The sequence below is a fragment of the Elgaria multicarinata genome, chromosome 10 (assembly GCF_023053635.1).
Source record: "Elgaria multicarinata webbii isolate HBS135686 ecotype San Diego chromosome 10, rElgMul1.1.pri, whole genome shotgun sequence".
NCBI classification, from domain to species: Eukaryota; Metazoa; Chordata; class Lepidosauria; order Squamata; family Anguidae; genus Elgaria; species Elgaria multicarinata.
This window is the reverse complement of record NC_086180.1, coordinates 57,246,600-57,265,394: the sequence shown is the minus strand read 5'-3', so window position 1 is coordinate 57,265,394 and position 18,795 is coordinate 57,246,600. Positions and strand designations below refer to the sequence as shown.

Below are 18,795 nucleotides of genomic sequence, written 5' to 3'. Positions count from 1 at the left end.
TTGGGGTGGGAAGAGAGATTTTTCCTGACAGTAAAGCCAGGACAGACAATAATTGTTATGGAAAAGATGAAGCTTCATTTTTCATTAGAAATAGACATATGGTAGCAGCAAGTAGAGAGACAAAGAGTACATCAGAAGGTTCAAGCTTCTATCCCTAACTACATCACTATAAATCAACATAGGTGGTGGTGGGGAAACAAATCATGATTTACAGAGCTAGAACTACAATGCTATGGGCCCACAATTCCAAGCAGCATGCTCACATTGGCTTTGTTCTACTGTTCTACTACACTGAGGCCTTAGCTAGACCTAAGGTTTATCCCAGGATCGTCTCGGGGTCATCCCTGTGCATCTAAATGACACATAGGGGATCCCGGGAACAGGCAGGGACGACCCCGGGATAAACCTTCGGTCTAGCTAAGGCCTGAGTTCTTGCCTTCCAGCTCATTTTTGAGCTGGGAAAGTAACAGGGTGTTAATTCAAGGGTCAAACTGTGTCTGGCCTTGGTAGGAACTCAGTAGGAATATAGTAAAATATTCACTGAGTAAATACTCATCCTGGTAATCCTGTTGCTGGGCTATCCTATTAATCAATAAGTGCAGATAACTCTGCATGGAATCAGCTGGTAAGCCATTACAATACACATGCTTACCCCTAGTGGGCAATCTTACTCACTAGGATGAATAATATCCTTTCCCCTAGTGTGTTAATCCCAATATTACTATATTCAAAATTTCTACAGTTTTGTACTGTGTAATAAGTGTATATGTAAAGAAAGTACTCTTTCTATCATGTCCATGGATGTATTGAGTGTAGTTATGATTATCCATACGCTTAAGTCAAGAATGCTACTCTACATGGCAGTTTTGTCTAAACAAGTCCAACTGATAAGAAAAATTAGCATTATAACTCAAAAAGGATCATGTCCTTAAAAAATGTCTTACCTTAGTTCAGGTGACTCAGCCCTCCCATATCGATCATGCCACTTCCCGATGCCTGAACTGGCTTTTCTGGCTGCAGTGCTCGCCTGCGACTGAGAAGAGGCGCTGTTTCTGCTGAGATAAAGGTTCTAGGTATTTCTTTTCTTCTTATGTTTCTACCTTCTTAGAGACTCTTTTCTCTCCCCCACCCACCCCATTCCTGGATTACCTTCAGTCATCACACCTTCTAGCACTAAATAGTAGCATCAATACTGATGAGACTAGAGATGGCATCAGTATATTTCAAATGTTAACACGGCCAGTCTCCTTTAGAAATCAAAGTTTAAACCCCACTCCTATTCCACTAACTAGTTATCTAAAAATATCTAGGTTCTGTGGGATAAATATATAGTATGTTGGTTTAAAAAGTGCATGCTACATAATGTCAGTCATTGTACTTAAGCTTGTAAGGTTGTCACCATACACTATCCTAAGCATATAAGCCTTAAGATTGGGCTACAAAATAGCAGTAACCTTCATATACTTTCAAACAAGGAAGCGGAAACCAACAAAGGAGATTTACAATGCAAACGCTACCACAGCATTTCTATATAGAAACATTATTTATTACAATTATTTATATTCTGCCTTTCAGGATAAAATCCTAGCAAGGTGGCTTCCAAGTATGATAACTATAACTATGTAACAACTATACTTTGGTTTGGGGCACTGCAATAATTTATAAAAGAGTTTTACTTTCAGAACCTCATTCAAAATCCCATCCTACAGCATGACAGGTTTTTCCAATTTATTGTTACTCTGACTGGGCAAGTAAATAATCCAAACTGGGACAAAGGAATACATGCTACATAAATAAAAGTTCAGGTTCCTCATGACTTAATCCACTCCTACGAAGAAAGAGACAACTAAAGACGGTGTTACCACATTACTGCAGCTGAACTCTAGCTCTAACCATATTGCTCCTTTAAACAATCAAATAATGGTGCAATCTCTCCTAAATAGCCATTTCCTGCAGCTCTCAAACCCTATCTAGCCACTCCTTGTGAGGATCCCTGGTATTTTCCCCGGACCCCCAGTGTTGCAATACTAATTCTAAAGAGACTGAAAACACAGGTACAAAGGAGGTCAATAATTTCTATGATGGCAACACAGCACAGGTGTAGCAGTCTTGCTTCCCAGATTTGTAGAGAAAGCAAAATTCAGGCTGTAACCTGATGCACATTTACTTGGAAGTAAATCCCATGGAATTCAGCTGAGACAAGATTGGTCTGTCATCTTCCAATACCTCAAAGCTAGTAATCAAATTACTCTACCAGATGACTTGTGTGGATGCCAGCAAAATTAGGAAATGCTCAAATAGACAGCTTAAAATAAATGAAGCAAGCCATGGCAACACAGAGGAGGAAGAAGAGGAGGTCAAAAGCTTTACTATATTTATTTTCTTTGACCTAGTCCTAAAACACCTTCTTTTACCAAAGACCATGTTCAGCTTGAAGCAGATGCACTTGCAACACATAATACAAGCTGTGCATCCACCACTGAAATACAGTATGTGTTAAACCTAGTAAGTTCAACTGATTAGCATGAGAGCTTGGCAGGATATTTCATAATTAAGTATACAATAGTATTTCATAAGTATTTATGCTTATATTTTTAAAGCAGGTTTAAGTTTTTTTATTTACTAAAAATTAAAAATGGGAGCTTATAAATAGATTAAATCAGAGGAAAAGGAACACACAATTGGCATTTCCTTTTTAATTTTTTCCACTAACTTCCCAAACTGCTTTTTGAAAACAAAAAGCATTTAAAGGTTGCCAAAAGGGCAACTCTTCAAAAATTAATGGGTACAAACATCTCTCTAGTTCATGTTCTTTGTCTCCAGTATACTGATTTTTACCATTCTGCATGGTTTTTCACCACAGCAAAAAAATAAAATATAAAATATAAGGACCCTGTTCAGACATGCTAAGCCACGGTGGTTAAGCGTTTTGAGCTAAACGTTATGGCTTAGCATGTCGTGTGAACCATTCCTAACCATGGTAGCTATATAACTATGGTTTAAAAACACTCACTAACCATTTGCTGCAAAAAGGTTAGTGACCTAAGCATGGCTTAGCATGTTCTCTGAACAGGCCCCATGAGAACTAAAAGGCAACTTGCTTTCGAAGTTTAAAATAAAAGTTTTTCAAAGAAAAAAGAAAAACCAGCAAACTTTAGCTTGTGCATGCCTAGGAAAATAGGAATAAAATAAAACTCTAGTTTAATTCTAGTTTGCAACACTTGTACAAACCAAGGTTTATTGGTTCAGATTCTACAACAAACTATGATTTGCCAAAACCAGAAAAGTTACTTATCAAATGGATCATGTGATCAGTTTGTTAATACCAGGGCATGATTTGGTATTAACACCTGAACCAACCCACTGAGCCAGTTTTGATGTCACAGTAAAGCATGTTTTCCCCACCCAATCCACCCCAACTCTATACGTTTCTCGACCACAGCAAAACAATGAAGCATAAACCATGGTTTATTTATGGAAACATGCTGCTCACATATTTCCCCCCTACTATGGGATCACATATTTCCCCCCTACTAGGAACCCTAAACTGTGCTTAATCTTAACTATGGTTTGTAGAAATAAGCCAACTTCATAAGTCATGATTTCAAACAAAACATATTTAAGATTAACCACAGTTTATCAAGTCTAGACGGAATTGACAAGTTGCATTTAATCAAATACAAAAGCTTCCGATCCCTGTGGACGTACTAAAAATGGAAGGGGGAGCATTTACACCTGAAGCTTACTGTGGTTTATTGTCTAGCACAGATGCTTGCACCTAGAATATGAACATTTTACAATTCCAGTCATCAACTATGCTAAATATGATAAAATATCTTCTGTTTTCCTAGCAATATCATTTTACACATATCTAGGTTTACAGTCTGAAGGATGAAAAATATAATTTTTGAAAGGAAGATGCAAACATTTCTTTACATGGTGGCAACCTGGAAGTATTTTCTCTCTGTAGCAGTTTGAAAATGACTGTCCAACTGACCTGTTTGATGGGATTCCTGTCTTGAATAAGGGTGGAGGAGAAGTAAACTCAGTTTTGGTTGGAGGAAGCGGTATTTCTTTCTCCAGGTTTCCAGTTCTGCCCTGTTGCACCTTCAGAATAAAGTGTGTGTTTTCATTAGATTATCTAATCTAGCATAAAAGATCTCTCCCAACAAAATACAGAAATAAACCTCCTAGGAGATTTTGTACAGGAATATTATGTCCTGAATCTACAGACCCCAGAAATACTTCCATGTGCCCAAGGGAGGTTTGATTCTCAAGCAATGCTCTGTGATAAACCTTCTTTGAAAAGGAAGGGAGTGAGTTTCAAAAGCAGTTTGTGATGCAGCATGAGGATATGTCCTACCAAAGGGGGGGAATTCGGGGGGGGGGAATCATCAAAAATTCTACTGGCATGTCTGGTGAGCGAACATAACCTTATTTTCTGTGAACCCCCAAAGAGATTTGTATTATTTGTATTATTATTCTGCAGCCTCCATAAAGTTTTCAATACAGTATGTCTTCATTGTGGACCAGAAACTGAAAATGATACAGTAAACATTTTGAACTGTTTGAACAACCAAGTTTCTACCAGGCAGAAAAGCCAACTCATATCATCTCCAATATTGGAAAGCAGTTCTTCATGACATCTGTAGGAAAAAGCAAAGCAGCGCCATAACAGTCATATTCTTATTAAATCTGACCATCACATTTTGAGATTATACCAGTCCACAACATCCAAAAGGCAATAATACACTGTAGAATTTTATAGTATCACTAAATTTAAGAATTCCAAAGTTAAGCCACTTAAGTGAAGACTGTAAAAATCCAGACTTAAGTTTTCCAGCTTTTTGTCTTAAACATGAACTTTTTATATAATAGTCAAGGGTGCTAATAGCCACTTGATTGGAGCAGGAAAAAGTTACCACTACACAAGAGGTAATAACTTCTCCCATTGTTTGAATAAAAAGAGCACTGCAGTATTGTACAACTAATTATCGCCTTATGTGCTGCATTTTAAAGCCCAGAGAGCTTCGGCTATTGGGCAGTATAAAAATGTAATAAATAAATAAATAAATCAGGAGAGGTAGAGTGCACAGTTCCAATTCTGCTCAAGAAGACATTTTTCACAGCTCTTCTGGCCATGGCCAGAAAAGGGACCATGATACTACTACAGTCCTATCATCCCATCCTTTAAGACCATGTATTAGACCACCCAGAAATCCACCCCTACCTGAAGGCAATAAAGTACATGTAGCCTTCATATTCTCCACAGATAATGGTAGTGAATAGCACTACTGGCCATCAGTACACATGGAATTCTAATCAGTTCAGCAACATCCCAAGTCTGCTTATGCGCAGTGTAGTTGTCAACTGTTTGAGTTTGAATGTGGGAAATCCAGGTTCAAATCCCCATTCAATTATGAAATTTGTTAGGCGGACTTGAGCATGTTACTATCTTTCAGGACTGTTGTGAGGCATAAATGCCATTTTGGGGTCCTTGGAGAAAAAATATATGATTTGAATAAAAAAAATCATAGGCAAACAACCAACTAGGAGAAGCCAGCCTCAAATCATCATCATCGCATCTATTTTGTCTACATTTAGCTTAAATGAGTTCTCCTGCACAGAGTGCTGGAACAGCACTTTACACTCAACTTGGCTGATGGCTTCCCATCCAAAATCTTTGCACAAATTCATGTGAAGTTATATAACATGCATATTAAACAGAACGATTACATACACCCTTGATTGAAGAACAGTATTTGCACAAGTCAAAAGATAAACTCTGCTAGATAAGATCAAAAGCCTATCTAGACCAGCATTCTGTTCCCACAGTGGTCAACCAGATGTCTATGGAATGTCCACAGCAGGACATGAGTGCAAAAGCATCCTCCCACATATGTTCCTTTACACCTAGTATACAGAGGTACTCTACCTCTGATACTGGAGGCAATATACAGCCACCAATAGCCTTAGCTTACATAAAACATCTCTCATCAGTTCTGAACTGTGCAAGGCTAAAATATCTCCCATCTAGAAATGACAAAATAAAGAATTAAACAATTGTACACAATATACTGTTAATATGCAGCCCATGGGCCAGATCCAGCCTACAAAGTAATCTCCATTTGGCCCCTATTTTACCAGACTATAACAAAGTATTTAAACAGGGGGCGAGGGGGGAGGCAGTGTTCCACATTTCTCTTGAATAATGAACTTCTATGTACTTTTCATATAAGTTTTACTGCATTGCTCTCTCATGTACATTCTGAAATGACTTTTTTTTTGTGAAAAGGGTTTTTTTCCACAAGTACATTGGTTCCTCAGTACCGCTGCCCATCTTCTTACACTATCTAAGTTAGAGCATATATATTCCCTTAACATGTGGCTTTTACTCAGACATTCACAAATGCAGTTGCCAGTGGTGACCATATCTTTTATTCTAGTGACCTCCTGCCCTTTACCAGCATGAAGGAAGTCTGTCTCAGCTCATGCAGGGCAGGAAAGAGATAAACACTGCCTATCCCTGGAGTCCTCTGGTATGCAGGGGTGGAGTCTTATGTCTGTGTTCCTACTGGGTTTTAGAAACACTCGAAGCACCCAAGGTAAGCCTAACGAAAATCTCCCCCCACCCTCCACTGCCAAGTCCTCCATGTATCTCAGAGGGGAAGGGTCAGTGAAGGCCACAAATAATGGCTGTCTACCAATGCCGGTCTGTCCTCTGTCCTTACTCCAAGCAGATACCAGCTTTATGGTATGTATGAGGGGATAGATTGTTCCAGGCACCAGACTACTGCCTGGAAAACAGCTAAGGATATAGAAATGGGCTATTCCAAATTTAGACACACACCCCACCCAAAACAGGAGAGAAACCATCAATTGAACAGGTTCTGATCATACTCTAAACATATTTTCTTACTTGAATTAATATTAGACAAAAAAATAAAGATACATTAAACATCAACACTTCTGTAAAGTAGCAATTCATCTTACTAAAAGGATGCAGCATACAAGACGTTAAATAACTGCCATAGCAATCATTAGTACATTAGGCCATCAAGTCACAGGCTTGCAGCAGCAAATAAGGTTCTACATGCAGGACATCTGGAGGATACACAAAACACTTGGGAAAATAGCTATGTCCACTTGTGTTTAGACTGAGACCTTGGAAGTGGTATGGCAAACAGCAATTAGAGTGACTAAGGAAAGTTTACCAACATTCACCTTAAAAAGATTGTATGTGCCATCTGGAATCTCTGCCCCTGGCGTTACTTCCATAGCAATGTCTTCGGCCTAAGTTAAATAACACATTGCCCATTAAAACACCACATTATGGACTGATGGGCTACATTACAACTAAAAACAGGTTACAAGCTAGTCGTAGCTTGGTGGTTCCACACTATCAACACAAAGGCCAACAAAGAAATGGAGCAAAATTGCTGGATGACAGGAACAGGAAGGGAGGGTATGAACTTTTGAACCACACAAAGGCTTCTAACACTCACTGTGGATAACAGCACTATTTCAGCTTCAGAAGGAAAAGCCTTTCCATAATTTGATAACCAGAGATTCTATTCATTACCGTAATCTTATTTGTAGTGGAGGTAACTGGCAAAATTTCAAGCCCCATTCGTATCCTCTTTTGCTTTTCACAGTATGCTTTCCAGGTGTCTTCATTAAACCCGTAATTGAAATAATCTGAAAGATCAGCACCTTAAAAAAAGGAAAAAGGAGACATTCTGAGAGTTAAATGCAACTGGCAGAGAATAAGAGCACGAATCGTCTGCCACCAAGCTCTTCAGCTGTTGTAAATGAAATATAGTTGGAAAGGAGTCGCTTCTGAAAGCACACCCTCCTGCTTTATTTTCTACAGCCACCAGTAACAATTATCTAATTGTGTTTCAAAAGAGAGGGAAATTTACCAAGCACTATGTCATATAAGCCAAAATTGCAGTAAACCAGAAAATTCCTAGTAGGCATTATTCATTTAAGTTAAGAAGTCTTTTCAAATGATGGATACCTGTAAAAGATGCACTGGCATATTCTCATATATCAAAATTCAGCTGCCTGGAATAATAGTTATCCTCAACGTATTTACAGGAAATAGCAGCAATGGCTTCCTTAATCATATGTTGCGTTTTGTGCAGTAACAAGCACTATAATTCTCATTGAACCACGGCTTATTTACTACATGAAAAATCCATATTTCTGCTCACTTGCCCAATTTCACTACAAATTTCTACCATGATATAAATTTCAGTGCAAAGTTTCTTACCTGGTTTTCTCCAAGGTTTATCTTCAAAGGAATCCAAGTCAATTTCTAATAGTGGGACGCCATTAATGCTTCCTGGTGCATCAAGATCGACTCCTTTCACTTTTGCCCCTATCAAGAAGTGTTAATAAATTAACTTCATGTGACCATATTAAGAATTCTACATTAGAATTAAAGTATTTGCCGCTTGTATTAAGCACTGTGCTAGTATTTATGAGTTTGGCATATAATGAGAAATAATGAAATTGCTACTTCAGAAAAAGAAAGCAAAAACAAAATAACCTGTGCACAGTTGCAATTGACTGTTTAATAATCAAAATTTACATTCAATGTTGAATTTGGCCAGTGGAGATCTCAGACATGACATTCAGTCAGAGCCCTGGGAGCATCTCTCAAACCAATAAATAAAAAATAAAAAAAATAAAAAAACAGACTACCTAATAAGACTATTGTGTGACTCATTATTGTGAGGATATGCTTGCAACTCAACTTATGAGAGCAAAAAGGCTAAAATTAGTATTTTTACAATCACACATCAATGCATCATGACTGTTGTTTTTCTAATTAGTTGTTACACTATAATGAATGAGATCTTCAATAGTTAATGCTGCATAATAGACCCTTTTTATTAGTTATGAGACCTCAAAAGATACTTACCAGAAGATCCATAAGATCGCCCTCCTGTTTTAATATTTAGATTCACTGGTGCTGCTCCATACCTAAAAAATAACATTCATATATTACATGCAGAAAAAGGAAGGTAAACAATGAAACATATGGTTTAAAGTGGGAATATGATGCTAGTATGATTCTCAAATTCTAAGTTTTCCTTTTGTAGGGTAGATAAATTGTTTTAGTCTTTGTTTTATGTGCAAATAATGGATGCTAGTTGAACTTGCTAACATCACATTCCCACTTCAAACCAAGTTTCATTGAACCTGCAGCACAAGAATTGATTTCCAAATTTAGACTGAAATATCTTGATTTTCCATCATTTTTAAAGCTCTGCTCCCTACAATCAGTTGGACACTAATTGCATAATAGTAAAAATGCTTGACAGCAGCAAAAAAAATACTTTGAGTTTTATGTTTTCCCATGGAGTAGACTGACAATAAAGCACACATAAATGACTACTTCAGCCTTTCCCAATGTTGGGTCCCCATTTGTTGGGCTACAATTCCCATCATCAGTGACATTGCTAGCTGGGGATGATGGGAACTGTAATCCAATGTCATTTGGGGACCCAAAATAATAGCTGCTGGTCTGCCTGCAACCTCTCTCTCTCTCTCTCTCTCTCTCTCTCTCTCTCACACACACACACACACACACACACACACACACACACACACACAAACACACGTGTGTGTGTTAGTCATAAACAAAACAAACACACCCCACAGCTTTCTTCTAACATTCATGCTTGCTTGTCTGGAGGCAACTATTACTTGCCACATGTGTCAAGGGAAGTAAATATTCACAAGCCTGCCTCAGATCTGAGCCATTACTGCCGTGCCAAGGAATTCAGACGCTTAGCCAGCAGGCAACTTACCCATACTGCGGAGCTCCTGTTTTAATATCTCCTATAGTGACCTGAACATCATCCTCGTCATCATCACTATCACTGTCACTATCATCCTCGGTCTCTGTCACTTTCTATTAGAAAAACACATTAGAAATACGTAATCTAGTGACTAGGAAAACCAAATTAAATTTCACTATCGTGCTTTCATGACAAATATTTAACGAAAAATTAATGTAAATGTATGGTATATTTCCAATATTCTGGATAGTATTTATAGCTTTTAAGAAGTTCCAAACCTAAAATGGTGAGCAGAACAAAGAAGTATTGAAGTTATACTTAAGTATTTCAAGCAAGAATCAACAATACATTTAACTAGCTTCATAACTCCAGTCTCTTTATATTATGAGTGGGCAGACTTCAGACTTGGGTAACCTACTTTGTTAATCTACTGCAAATGACACAGAAATGATGCCCATAATGCCCAATGAAAAAAAATACTGAGCACGATGTATGCTACCTTCATGAGGACGTAATCCTAACAACTGTACCCACAATGACTGAAAGCCCCTAAACACAGAAGCTTCCGATTATCCAATGCAGGGCAGGAGGGGCGGCAGAGGTGATCTTCACCTCCCTTTCCTTCCACCTGCATTTTTTGCTGGATGGGTTTCTTTGTCCATCGAGCAACGGTGCTTCAAAAGCAGAGCCACAGATGCTGGAGAGGCCTAAGGATATCTTGTATCCTGGTCTCTCCAGCCTCCTCTCCTCTCATGGAAATGCCCTCTTTCCCCCCTCTCTCTGAGGTCACATTCCTGATCTAGACCAGCCAGCATAGTTCTTCCAGCACTAGCTGCAGGGCAGATCTCTGACTCCCACTTCCCTAGGCAATGTCTAGGAGCTTTAAGATTGCTTAATTTCAGTTGGGTCTACTCTAAGTAAACCTGAGTGGGATTCGACACCTAGGCTCTCTTGGAAGGAGTTCCACAGCAGAGGAGCAGCCACCAAAGAATTCCTCTGAAGGCAGCGGTCTCAAAGGAAGGGACTCTCCAGAAGATTTTAAGAGCCATGCAGCCTTGTATAGGAGAAGCTGGTCTTTCAGGAAACCTGGTCCCAACCCATATAGGGCTTTATAGATCATAACCAGCACTCTGAATTCTGCCCGGGAACAGACCAGTGAACAGACTTTCAATGTTAAGGGCAATTTTAGGAAGCATACCATCAACATCTGTATTTTTCAGATCATTTGGCATCTGTGTTGGCTTAACTGAACACACACTGACTAGATCGCATAAGCTATCACAATAGTTTGCTCAGAATCAAAGAATGTTAATTAATTTTTCTACAATGCTTTTTTTATTGCTACTACCGTTTCCGCTACACCATTTTCAGCAGCTGCTTCTTCTTCATTTCCAGTTGTGGGCGGAGCACTTAAAAACAAAAACCATTAACTATTTAGTAGGTGGTAGGGTATATTTTGTAATAAAAAATCAGTTTCATTTAAACCAGATTATGTAAGAACTACTCATGTTTTACAGAAATTATATTTTTGTTAGACACAACTTATTTTCAAGACAATCTACATTTATGGATACTACATTAAGATACAATCAACTAATGAAGTACAGCAGCAGTACTGTTCTCCATTAATTTTAATGCGGTTTGTGAGGGGTGTTGTAATGTGGACCACTAGCTACAAGACTGTCTTTATTTTTCAGAGGAATTTACCACTTGCTGATGTTATGCATACCATGTAGATTTAACTTAAAGCTGGAAGTATCATTTTATTATAAATGAATTATCATTTAAGGAAAAATTCTACATATGTTGCCTAGATACTGATGAATACCAACACATTTTAATCAGCCAAACATTTATAAGATTTATAACAAACCATTCTACCTCAAAGGTTTGGGCTGAGAATAAAAACAAAAAACTACCACTATGAAAAATAAAACTGAACTGAAGAGAAAGCCCTCATTGGAGAACACAAACAGGTAGGATTTAAAAAATTCTCAGGCTCAAACCAGAATAAATTTGTACCATTGTTATTATTATTATTATTTACATTTATATACCACCCCATAGCTCTCAGGGTGGTTTATAGAAGTTATGGGGAAATAACCATCAAGAATACTACTATAATGATCCACAGCCATAGGGCAGGTTTCGCATGTAATGACTGTGATGTTCAGCTGCCTTAATATGCATTAAATGTAAATTAATGGTTTATATTATGCATAAAGTTCCAGGAAGTAAGTAGGCCTATATGTACTTACAATTTCTATGCACAGGTTGGATTCGTGGAGGGGGAGTGCTTGGATTGCCTGTGTGAGTGGGAGGAGCTGGAGAAATGTAGCTTTATATAGAGTCTGTGCTGACAGCATGTTAGTTAAATAAAGAGTATATGATATGAGACAGAAGGGTGTGAGGGTTAGGATTCTGTGAAGCAAAGAGTAAAAGCGGGGTAGAGGGAGTGATTAAGGAATGTGTGTATGATTCTGTGAGGAGAACAGTGATATATGAGAGAAGCGAATGATTTTATAAGACTAAAGATAGTTTATATAGACAAAAGTATTATATAGTGGAACCTTGTAAGAAAGAACTGACAGAAACCAATACGCTTAGAAGGTTGTAGCCATACGCATTTCAACTAAGGAAACTAATAAGCTTGCTCACGCACTTACTTATGTTAATAAATTCTAGTTGCTTTTAACCAACTGGTGTGGTTTGTGGAGGAATGACTGAGGAGAGAACAATTAATGGTGGCAGCAGAATGGGAAACTGAGGGCTAGGTTGCTGGGCTGAGGAGCCTAGATAATAAAGTCGAGCCAGAAGCAGCAGCAGTAGGCCAAAACTCTCGCACACATCATTAGCACAGGGGGGATTGAAATGGTCCTGGGTGCTAGTGGCATGGATAGTCCTGTCAGGTAGCTTGTGGGTGTCTCGGATGAAGCCAAGATGACACAGGTGGGCAGAACTTCACAATGACAATCCACGATTCAACAACCTGTACTTTCGGTTGTCATTACATGCAAACCATGTCTATGACTTCCTGTATTTGCAGTAAAATTTTGTAAATATAACATATGAAAACACAATCAGGAATATTTTCAAAACAGGTTTTCAAAGACTGTTACCCCAATTCAGTGACAGCAATTTAGCACAGTAAACTTGTCACACAGAGACCTGCTGCAGCAGGTGTATAACAAGACGCTACAGAAGGGGAATGACAGATTTAGCAAAAGAGAAACACATAATACTGCATACATCACCCCATGCAAGTATTTTCAGTAATTAAGGGAGCAATCCTATGTTGATAGTTGGCAGCCTCCAAAGTCAATGGCTGCCGTGTATCCTAATGCAGGGCAGCCACAGCATGGACACAATCCTCGCCTCCCTGCTCCACATTGCCTTGCATTTCTGCTGGATGGGCAATTTCACTCATCTAACTGCAGCGCTTTGGAGTGGGAAGGAAGGAGGCTAGGGTGAGTATTGGAAGTTGCCGTGGTCTCGAACTCTTCCCCGAGAGCACCCTCTTTTCCCCATTTCCACACAGGTTTCTGAGGCAGAGAAACGAGAGGGAGGGGAGCATGGTTTACTGGCTCTGAGGTCGGAGCTAGTAAACCATGTCTCTGATCTCAAAGCCAGTAAACCAGACAATTCTACGGCCCCACGGACACTGTCTCAGGGCCACAGGATTTCTTCCTCTATTAGGAGATTTAGCTATAAACATCTCATACATTCCACATACATATCAGGATAACGTTGCAAAGATATAGAGGGGAATTAAGTACAGGATCTCTGAGTTTCAATAAAAAACAAGTCACCAAGAAATAATATAAAGGAATTCATTACATTTTCAACCCAATGCTACAAAGATACATAAGTCATAGAATACCTACCTGGCAGGTGTTTCCTCTGGTCTCTCTTCTTCATTTTCATCTACAAAAAGCAAAAACATTATATTCTTTGATATAATGACATAAATCCCTCACAGAATTTCACATTCTAATTGATACTAAAAGCGTATGTCTATTTTTCAAATTTCCACTGTGCTTTTCAAACCTCTGTGAAGTCTGTTTAGTTACGTTTCCTTGCTTTCCTACCAGCCCTGCTCCATACCTGACACTGAGAAATTATGCAAGTGAAATGTAAGTATTTCTTTTTGTTGCTGGAAAAGTTTGTTTAGTTTTTTGTGTTTCAAGCTGCCCTGTAAGCACAACAACAAGGAGGGAAAGGAGGTGGCAACCATAACTGTAGTCAATGGAATACTGGAGAACTTTGTCCAAAGATGGGCCTCATTAATTAAATATAAATCAGATAGAAGTAAATTTATATTGTGCTCAAAGGTATACCATTTAAGATTTGTGCAAATAAGAGAATTAGGGTCAGATTCTAAATAGTCCCCAATGGCTTCGATGGTTATGCATCAGTGGAATTTTACAGATTAATTTTACAGATTAACCTTGTCTGTTTATAGAGGTGTTTGTAGAGATAATTGAAGTGACAAGTCCTCCGTTAATATAAACAGAAGCAGAATTTCATCCCAAGTTTCCTTCTCATTACCTTGTCAAACAGTTTGGTATTAGAAAGTCTGATTTCTCTGAACACAAGCACATCTATGTCTGAACACAAGCACATCTATGTCTGAACACAAGCACATCTAGATCTAAATTACCATTACCAACCCCACTCTTTGACAGTTAAGCTTCTGTGTTTTTAACAGCTGCCTGACTGGCAGAAAATCAACAGACAAAAAGCTTCCGCTTGCTGCAACTTTAGGGAAATACTTTACCTGTTGACTCTGCATGTCATGAAGCTATGGATGTTAAAACAAATAAAATGGCAATTCTAATCTAAATTCTTTCCCATGGGCAGAATGTATAACAAAATAATTTATTCTAAGGTATGATCCAACTTCCAATGGCCAATTTAAAGCCATTGGGAAAATCAACTTGGATGACTGTAAATGCAGATTAGACAAATTCCTGGAGAGTACAGTTATCAATGACTATTAGTCATGATGGTTATATATTATCTAGTCACGATGGTTATATATTTCCTCGGAGACCGTATGCCCCTCAATACCAATTGCTGTGGAACAGAAGCTGTAATTGTGCTCATGCCCTGTTCGTGGGCTTTCCATGTATCTGGTTGGCCTCAATAGGAATAGATTGCTAATCAAGAGTGGCCTTTGGTCTGATCCAGCAGAGTTCTTGTCATGACATTCACAATTTCCCCCTCTCTGCTGAAGTTCATAAAGCAATCCCATGGAAGAGGTAGCACAATGACGACTTTGGTTTCTAGCCATAACATTCAAGCCCTTTATTGCAGGGCTTGTGCAACAAGCACCTTTGATCAACATGGGGCTTCCCCTATATCTGTTACTGTGGTGGTGATCTGCCTATGTGTTAATTTTAGAGATATCAATAAAACACGCAGATGTTCTCATACATCTGAACTATATTCCAGTGCTTTGGCTATTTTGTAATGGCCAATGAAAAACATTCTCACAAGTCCTCATGACTGCAAAAAGGCTCATACTCTGAAAACTGGAAGGACAAATCCCCACTGAGATCTTACTACCCTTTCTACATTTGAACATACAGCTATTGGGAACAGCACCCACATCTATTTAGATATAAAAGCTGCACACACTGACATATATACCTAGCTGCCCTCCTTAAACACCTTTTAACTTGACTGAACGTGTATTCTATTCCACATAAATCATTTTCTCCTTGTAAGTTGTAACCTTTTCTCCTTGTACCTTAACTCTTCCTCCAGTCCCCCCTCCACATTATGTTTGCAAAAAACACCAACTGCAATGGACTCTACATGGGGCTGCCCTTGAAGACAACTCGGAAGTTGCAACTAGTGCAAACTGCAGTAGCTAGATTGCTGGCTGGAACATCTCATAGAGACCATATAACACCAGTCTTAAAGGAATTGCACTGGCTGCCAATACGTTTCCGGTCAGAATTCAAAGTGTTGGTAATGATGTTTAAAGCCCTAAACGGCTTGGGACCTCGATACGTGAGGGAGCGCCTCTCTCTATCTGCCTGCCCGAGACCTGGTATCTGTCAACACAAGATATACACTATGGTGGGGCATGGGAGAGGGTTTTCTCTGTTGTGACATCCCGGCTGTGGAATGCCCTCCCCCTGGAGGCCTGACTGGCACCGGAACTGGCTCTATTTCGGCGCCAGGTTAAGACATGGCTTTTTAACAAAGCCTTTGATGGCTAAATCCACCAGCCTGCACACTGTCTTGTTTTAATTGGATTTTACTGTTTAAATTATTTCATATTGGCTTTAACATATTAATGGTTTAATTGGTTTTAGAATTGTAGATTTATTCTGTTTTATATGTATGAATTGCTCTGTACGCCTCCCTGAGATCCTTGAGATATAGGGTGGGATATAAATGTTTTAATAAATAAAAATAAATAAATAACTCAAAAGTTTAGTTTAAAAATACGGGGTCCTTTGTTTGCTATACCTAACACCAGAACAGCTTGAGCATTGCTACTAGATTTCTAACCTCCCCTAATCCTCATGGTTTACTTTACCAAGAAGTAGCACATAGTAGACGCTCTGAAATTATAATACAAAACATTTGAAGTCACTACCGGTTCAAAGAACCCGGCCACCTCCACAGATACAGGAAGTGCATCAATATGGTGGCTGGATTACAGAACATTAAAAATATAGGCACCGGGGGGTGGGGGGGGCGATGAGAGGAAGAAATGGTGCTAACGAATCGGAAATTGGTCCTGCGTTGACCTGTTTCCAAAAACACGAGGCCTTAAGTAGGGAACGTAATAGATGCTCCTGCCTTTTTTCAGAACCAGATCTATCCACTGCACTTTACAACCCCCACCCCGCTCCGCAGAGAGGCCTCGTACGGCGCGATCCTACACATGTACATCGAAAGTCCCGCAGACTTCAATAGTTCCAGAAAAGGTGCCTAAGACTACACTTTATATTAAGTCGGCTGTGTATATATTTGTAAGGAGGGGAACCGATGAATATATAACATATATATTTCCAGAGAAACAGCGGCAGTAGCCACAGATCCAGAGATAAAGGAGGGGCCTACTCGGTTTTCTTAAAAGATGGAGAAAAATAAAGGGACACTGGCTGCAGGGGCTACTAGGCGAGCAGCACCGACAATCCGGAGTCTCCGCGCTTCCAGAGCCAGAGAAGACGGGCCTGGCAAGAGCAGGCCCCGAGTAAGGCCTGCAACCGGCACGCCGCCGCTGCGCCCCTGGCACCCGGGCCTAGCGTCCCCCGCCGTCCGGCAGGGCCCAAATTAAAATGGGGTGGGGGGCGAGAGGTAGAGAGACACGAGCACATTTGAGAGGACCGGGGATAGCGGGGTAGGAGACAGATTCGTACCGCCGTAGAGCCACTCCTCCTCCTCATCCCCGGCGCCGGCCCCGCTCAGGTCCGCCGCCAGTCGCTCCACCTCGCCGCCCGCCGACATGGCTGTTTCCCCGCCCAGCAACACTAGACCCACAAGCCCTGCGCAAGACCCCGGCGACGCTTCGCTAAAGCGCGTTCCGCAGTGCTCGCCCCTCCCCCGCGAAGAGTGGCGGCGGCAATAATAACGCCGCCCTCGGAGAAGCCGAGAGGCAGCAGCAGCAGCAGCACTACAGCGCCTTGGTCTGCGCTTCCCCTCCCCCCGACTCTGTGTGACTGACACAAGCAGGAAGGGGCAGACTCGGCTTCCCACGAGGAGCCGGGAAGTGTTCTCTCCTTCCTCCCGAGAGTTAGGCTGTGGACGATACAGAAAGGGGACAACGAAGGCTCTTTGGGCGCTATGGCGAGGGCTCTCCTAAGAGGGCTTACTTGGGAGTAAGTCCCGCCGAGATCAATGGGACTTCTTGAGGAAGGGCACAATCTAAGCATGTTTACACCGGAGGGAGGGGGGGAAGTCCTACAATTCCCAGCATGCCTCAGCCAGCCTTGCTGGCTGGAGACATGCTGGGAATTATAGGACTTTCTTTCGGTGTAAACATGCGCAGGGTTGCGGCCTCAAATTGCATTCTTGGGACTGGCCGTACATCCTAGAGAATTTAGGAGGAGTTCCCCAAGAAGGCATCTAGGCTTCCCCCCAAACCAAATCCCTGGTTTTTAAAATATAAAATTCATTCACCTCCACTATGAATGCCTATGATATGCTTCACGGTTTAAATTTTCAGAGCACTACAGTAATTAGACCCAAGTCAATACGCAGATGAGTACAACCAGGTGAAGATTTATTCACTTGTTTCAACACACACACGGTATTTCCCATTCCATCGAAGCCAATAGCCTATTTCCCCAATAGCATTTATTGACTCGCACCCATGAAAGGGGCATAATCCCATCCTAAGTGGGAACACTAAATGCTCAAAGTCACTACATCAATTTTAAATAACTATGCTTGCTACAACAAAATAAGGAACATCACTGGCATGAACAAGTCTTGTGGGCTTATTACTTTATACTCTGTTGACAGTTTTGTTTTTAAGCACCAAGCAGTCTTCCTCTCTACAGCGGGTCACAACATTGTTTCCATTTCTGGGGTACTCAAGTAAGACTATATAACTGAAGCCTCCCGTTTATTAAGATTTCTTTCCACCTATATATTTGGACACCTGTCCTTAATTTGACTCCTATAGTCCCCTTTGCCTTTAAAATATTACCTTCACAACCTCTCATTCTGAAAACTCCTATGTACTGCCGCTCTTCTGTTCTTTTATTTCTCAAGGTTTTCAGCTTATCAGGATGCTTAGTAAAGTTGGGCCAGAAAGGAGAAGTCGTCTTCATGAATCTTCTCTTAGTTTCTGAAATAAGAGGTGGTAGAACTCAAGCCTGCCTATAAATCACACCCTTTGTTTTGGGAGACTTCCAGGTATATATGAGCTGATTGTGGTCAGTCAGTGGTGAACAGGAAACATTCTGCATATACTTATATCCTCTTTATTATACTGTATTTCGCTTTTTATACTGTA

The 18,795-nt window shown here is 40.1% G+C and overlaps 1 protein-coding gene across 9 annotated transcripts in view; it reads right to left on the bottom strand.

The window, feature by feature from the left end:
• FIP1L1 (factor interacting with PAPOLA and CPSF1) overlaps positions 1 to 17,327 on the bottom strand; it is a 35,510-nt gene extending 18,183 nt beyond the window's left edge. For 2 of the 9 annotated variants that reach the window (XM_063135776.1, XM_063135778.1), the window contains exons 1-10: positions 17,195 to 17,326; positions 13,697 to 13,736; positions 11,161 to 11,221; positions 9,822 to 9,925; positions 8,930 to 8,991; positions 8,276 to 8,383; positions 7,583 to 7,713; positions 7,225 to 7,293; positions 3,998 to 4,107; positions 945 to 1,052 (exon numbers count right to left, since the gene is read on the bottom strand). In XM_063135776.1, the coding sequence (XP_062991846.1) occupies positions 945 to 1,052; positions 3,998 to 4,107; positions 7,225 to 7,293; positions 7,583 to 7,713; positions 8,276 to 8,383; positions 8,930 to 8,991; positions 9,822 to 9,925; positions 11,161 to 11,221; positions 13,697 to 13,736; positions 17,195 to 17,282 (881 nt within the window). In that variant the 5' untranslated portion in view covers positions 17,283 to 17,326. Of the gene's footprint in view, positions 1 to 944; positions 1,056 to 3,997; positions 4,108 to 7,224; positions 7,294 to 7,582; positions 7,714 to 8,275; positions 8,384 to 8,929; positions 8,992 to 9,821; positions 9,926 to 11,160; positions 11,222 to 13,696; positions 13,737 to 17,194 lie in introns of all 9 variants that reach the window. The other 7 variants (XM_063135779.1, XM_063135785.1, XM_063135777.1 and 4 more) reach the window with 6 other exon arrangements.
• Between the last annotated feature and the right edge of the window lie 1,468 nt (positions 17,328 to 18,795).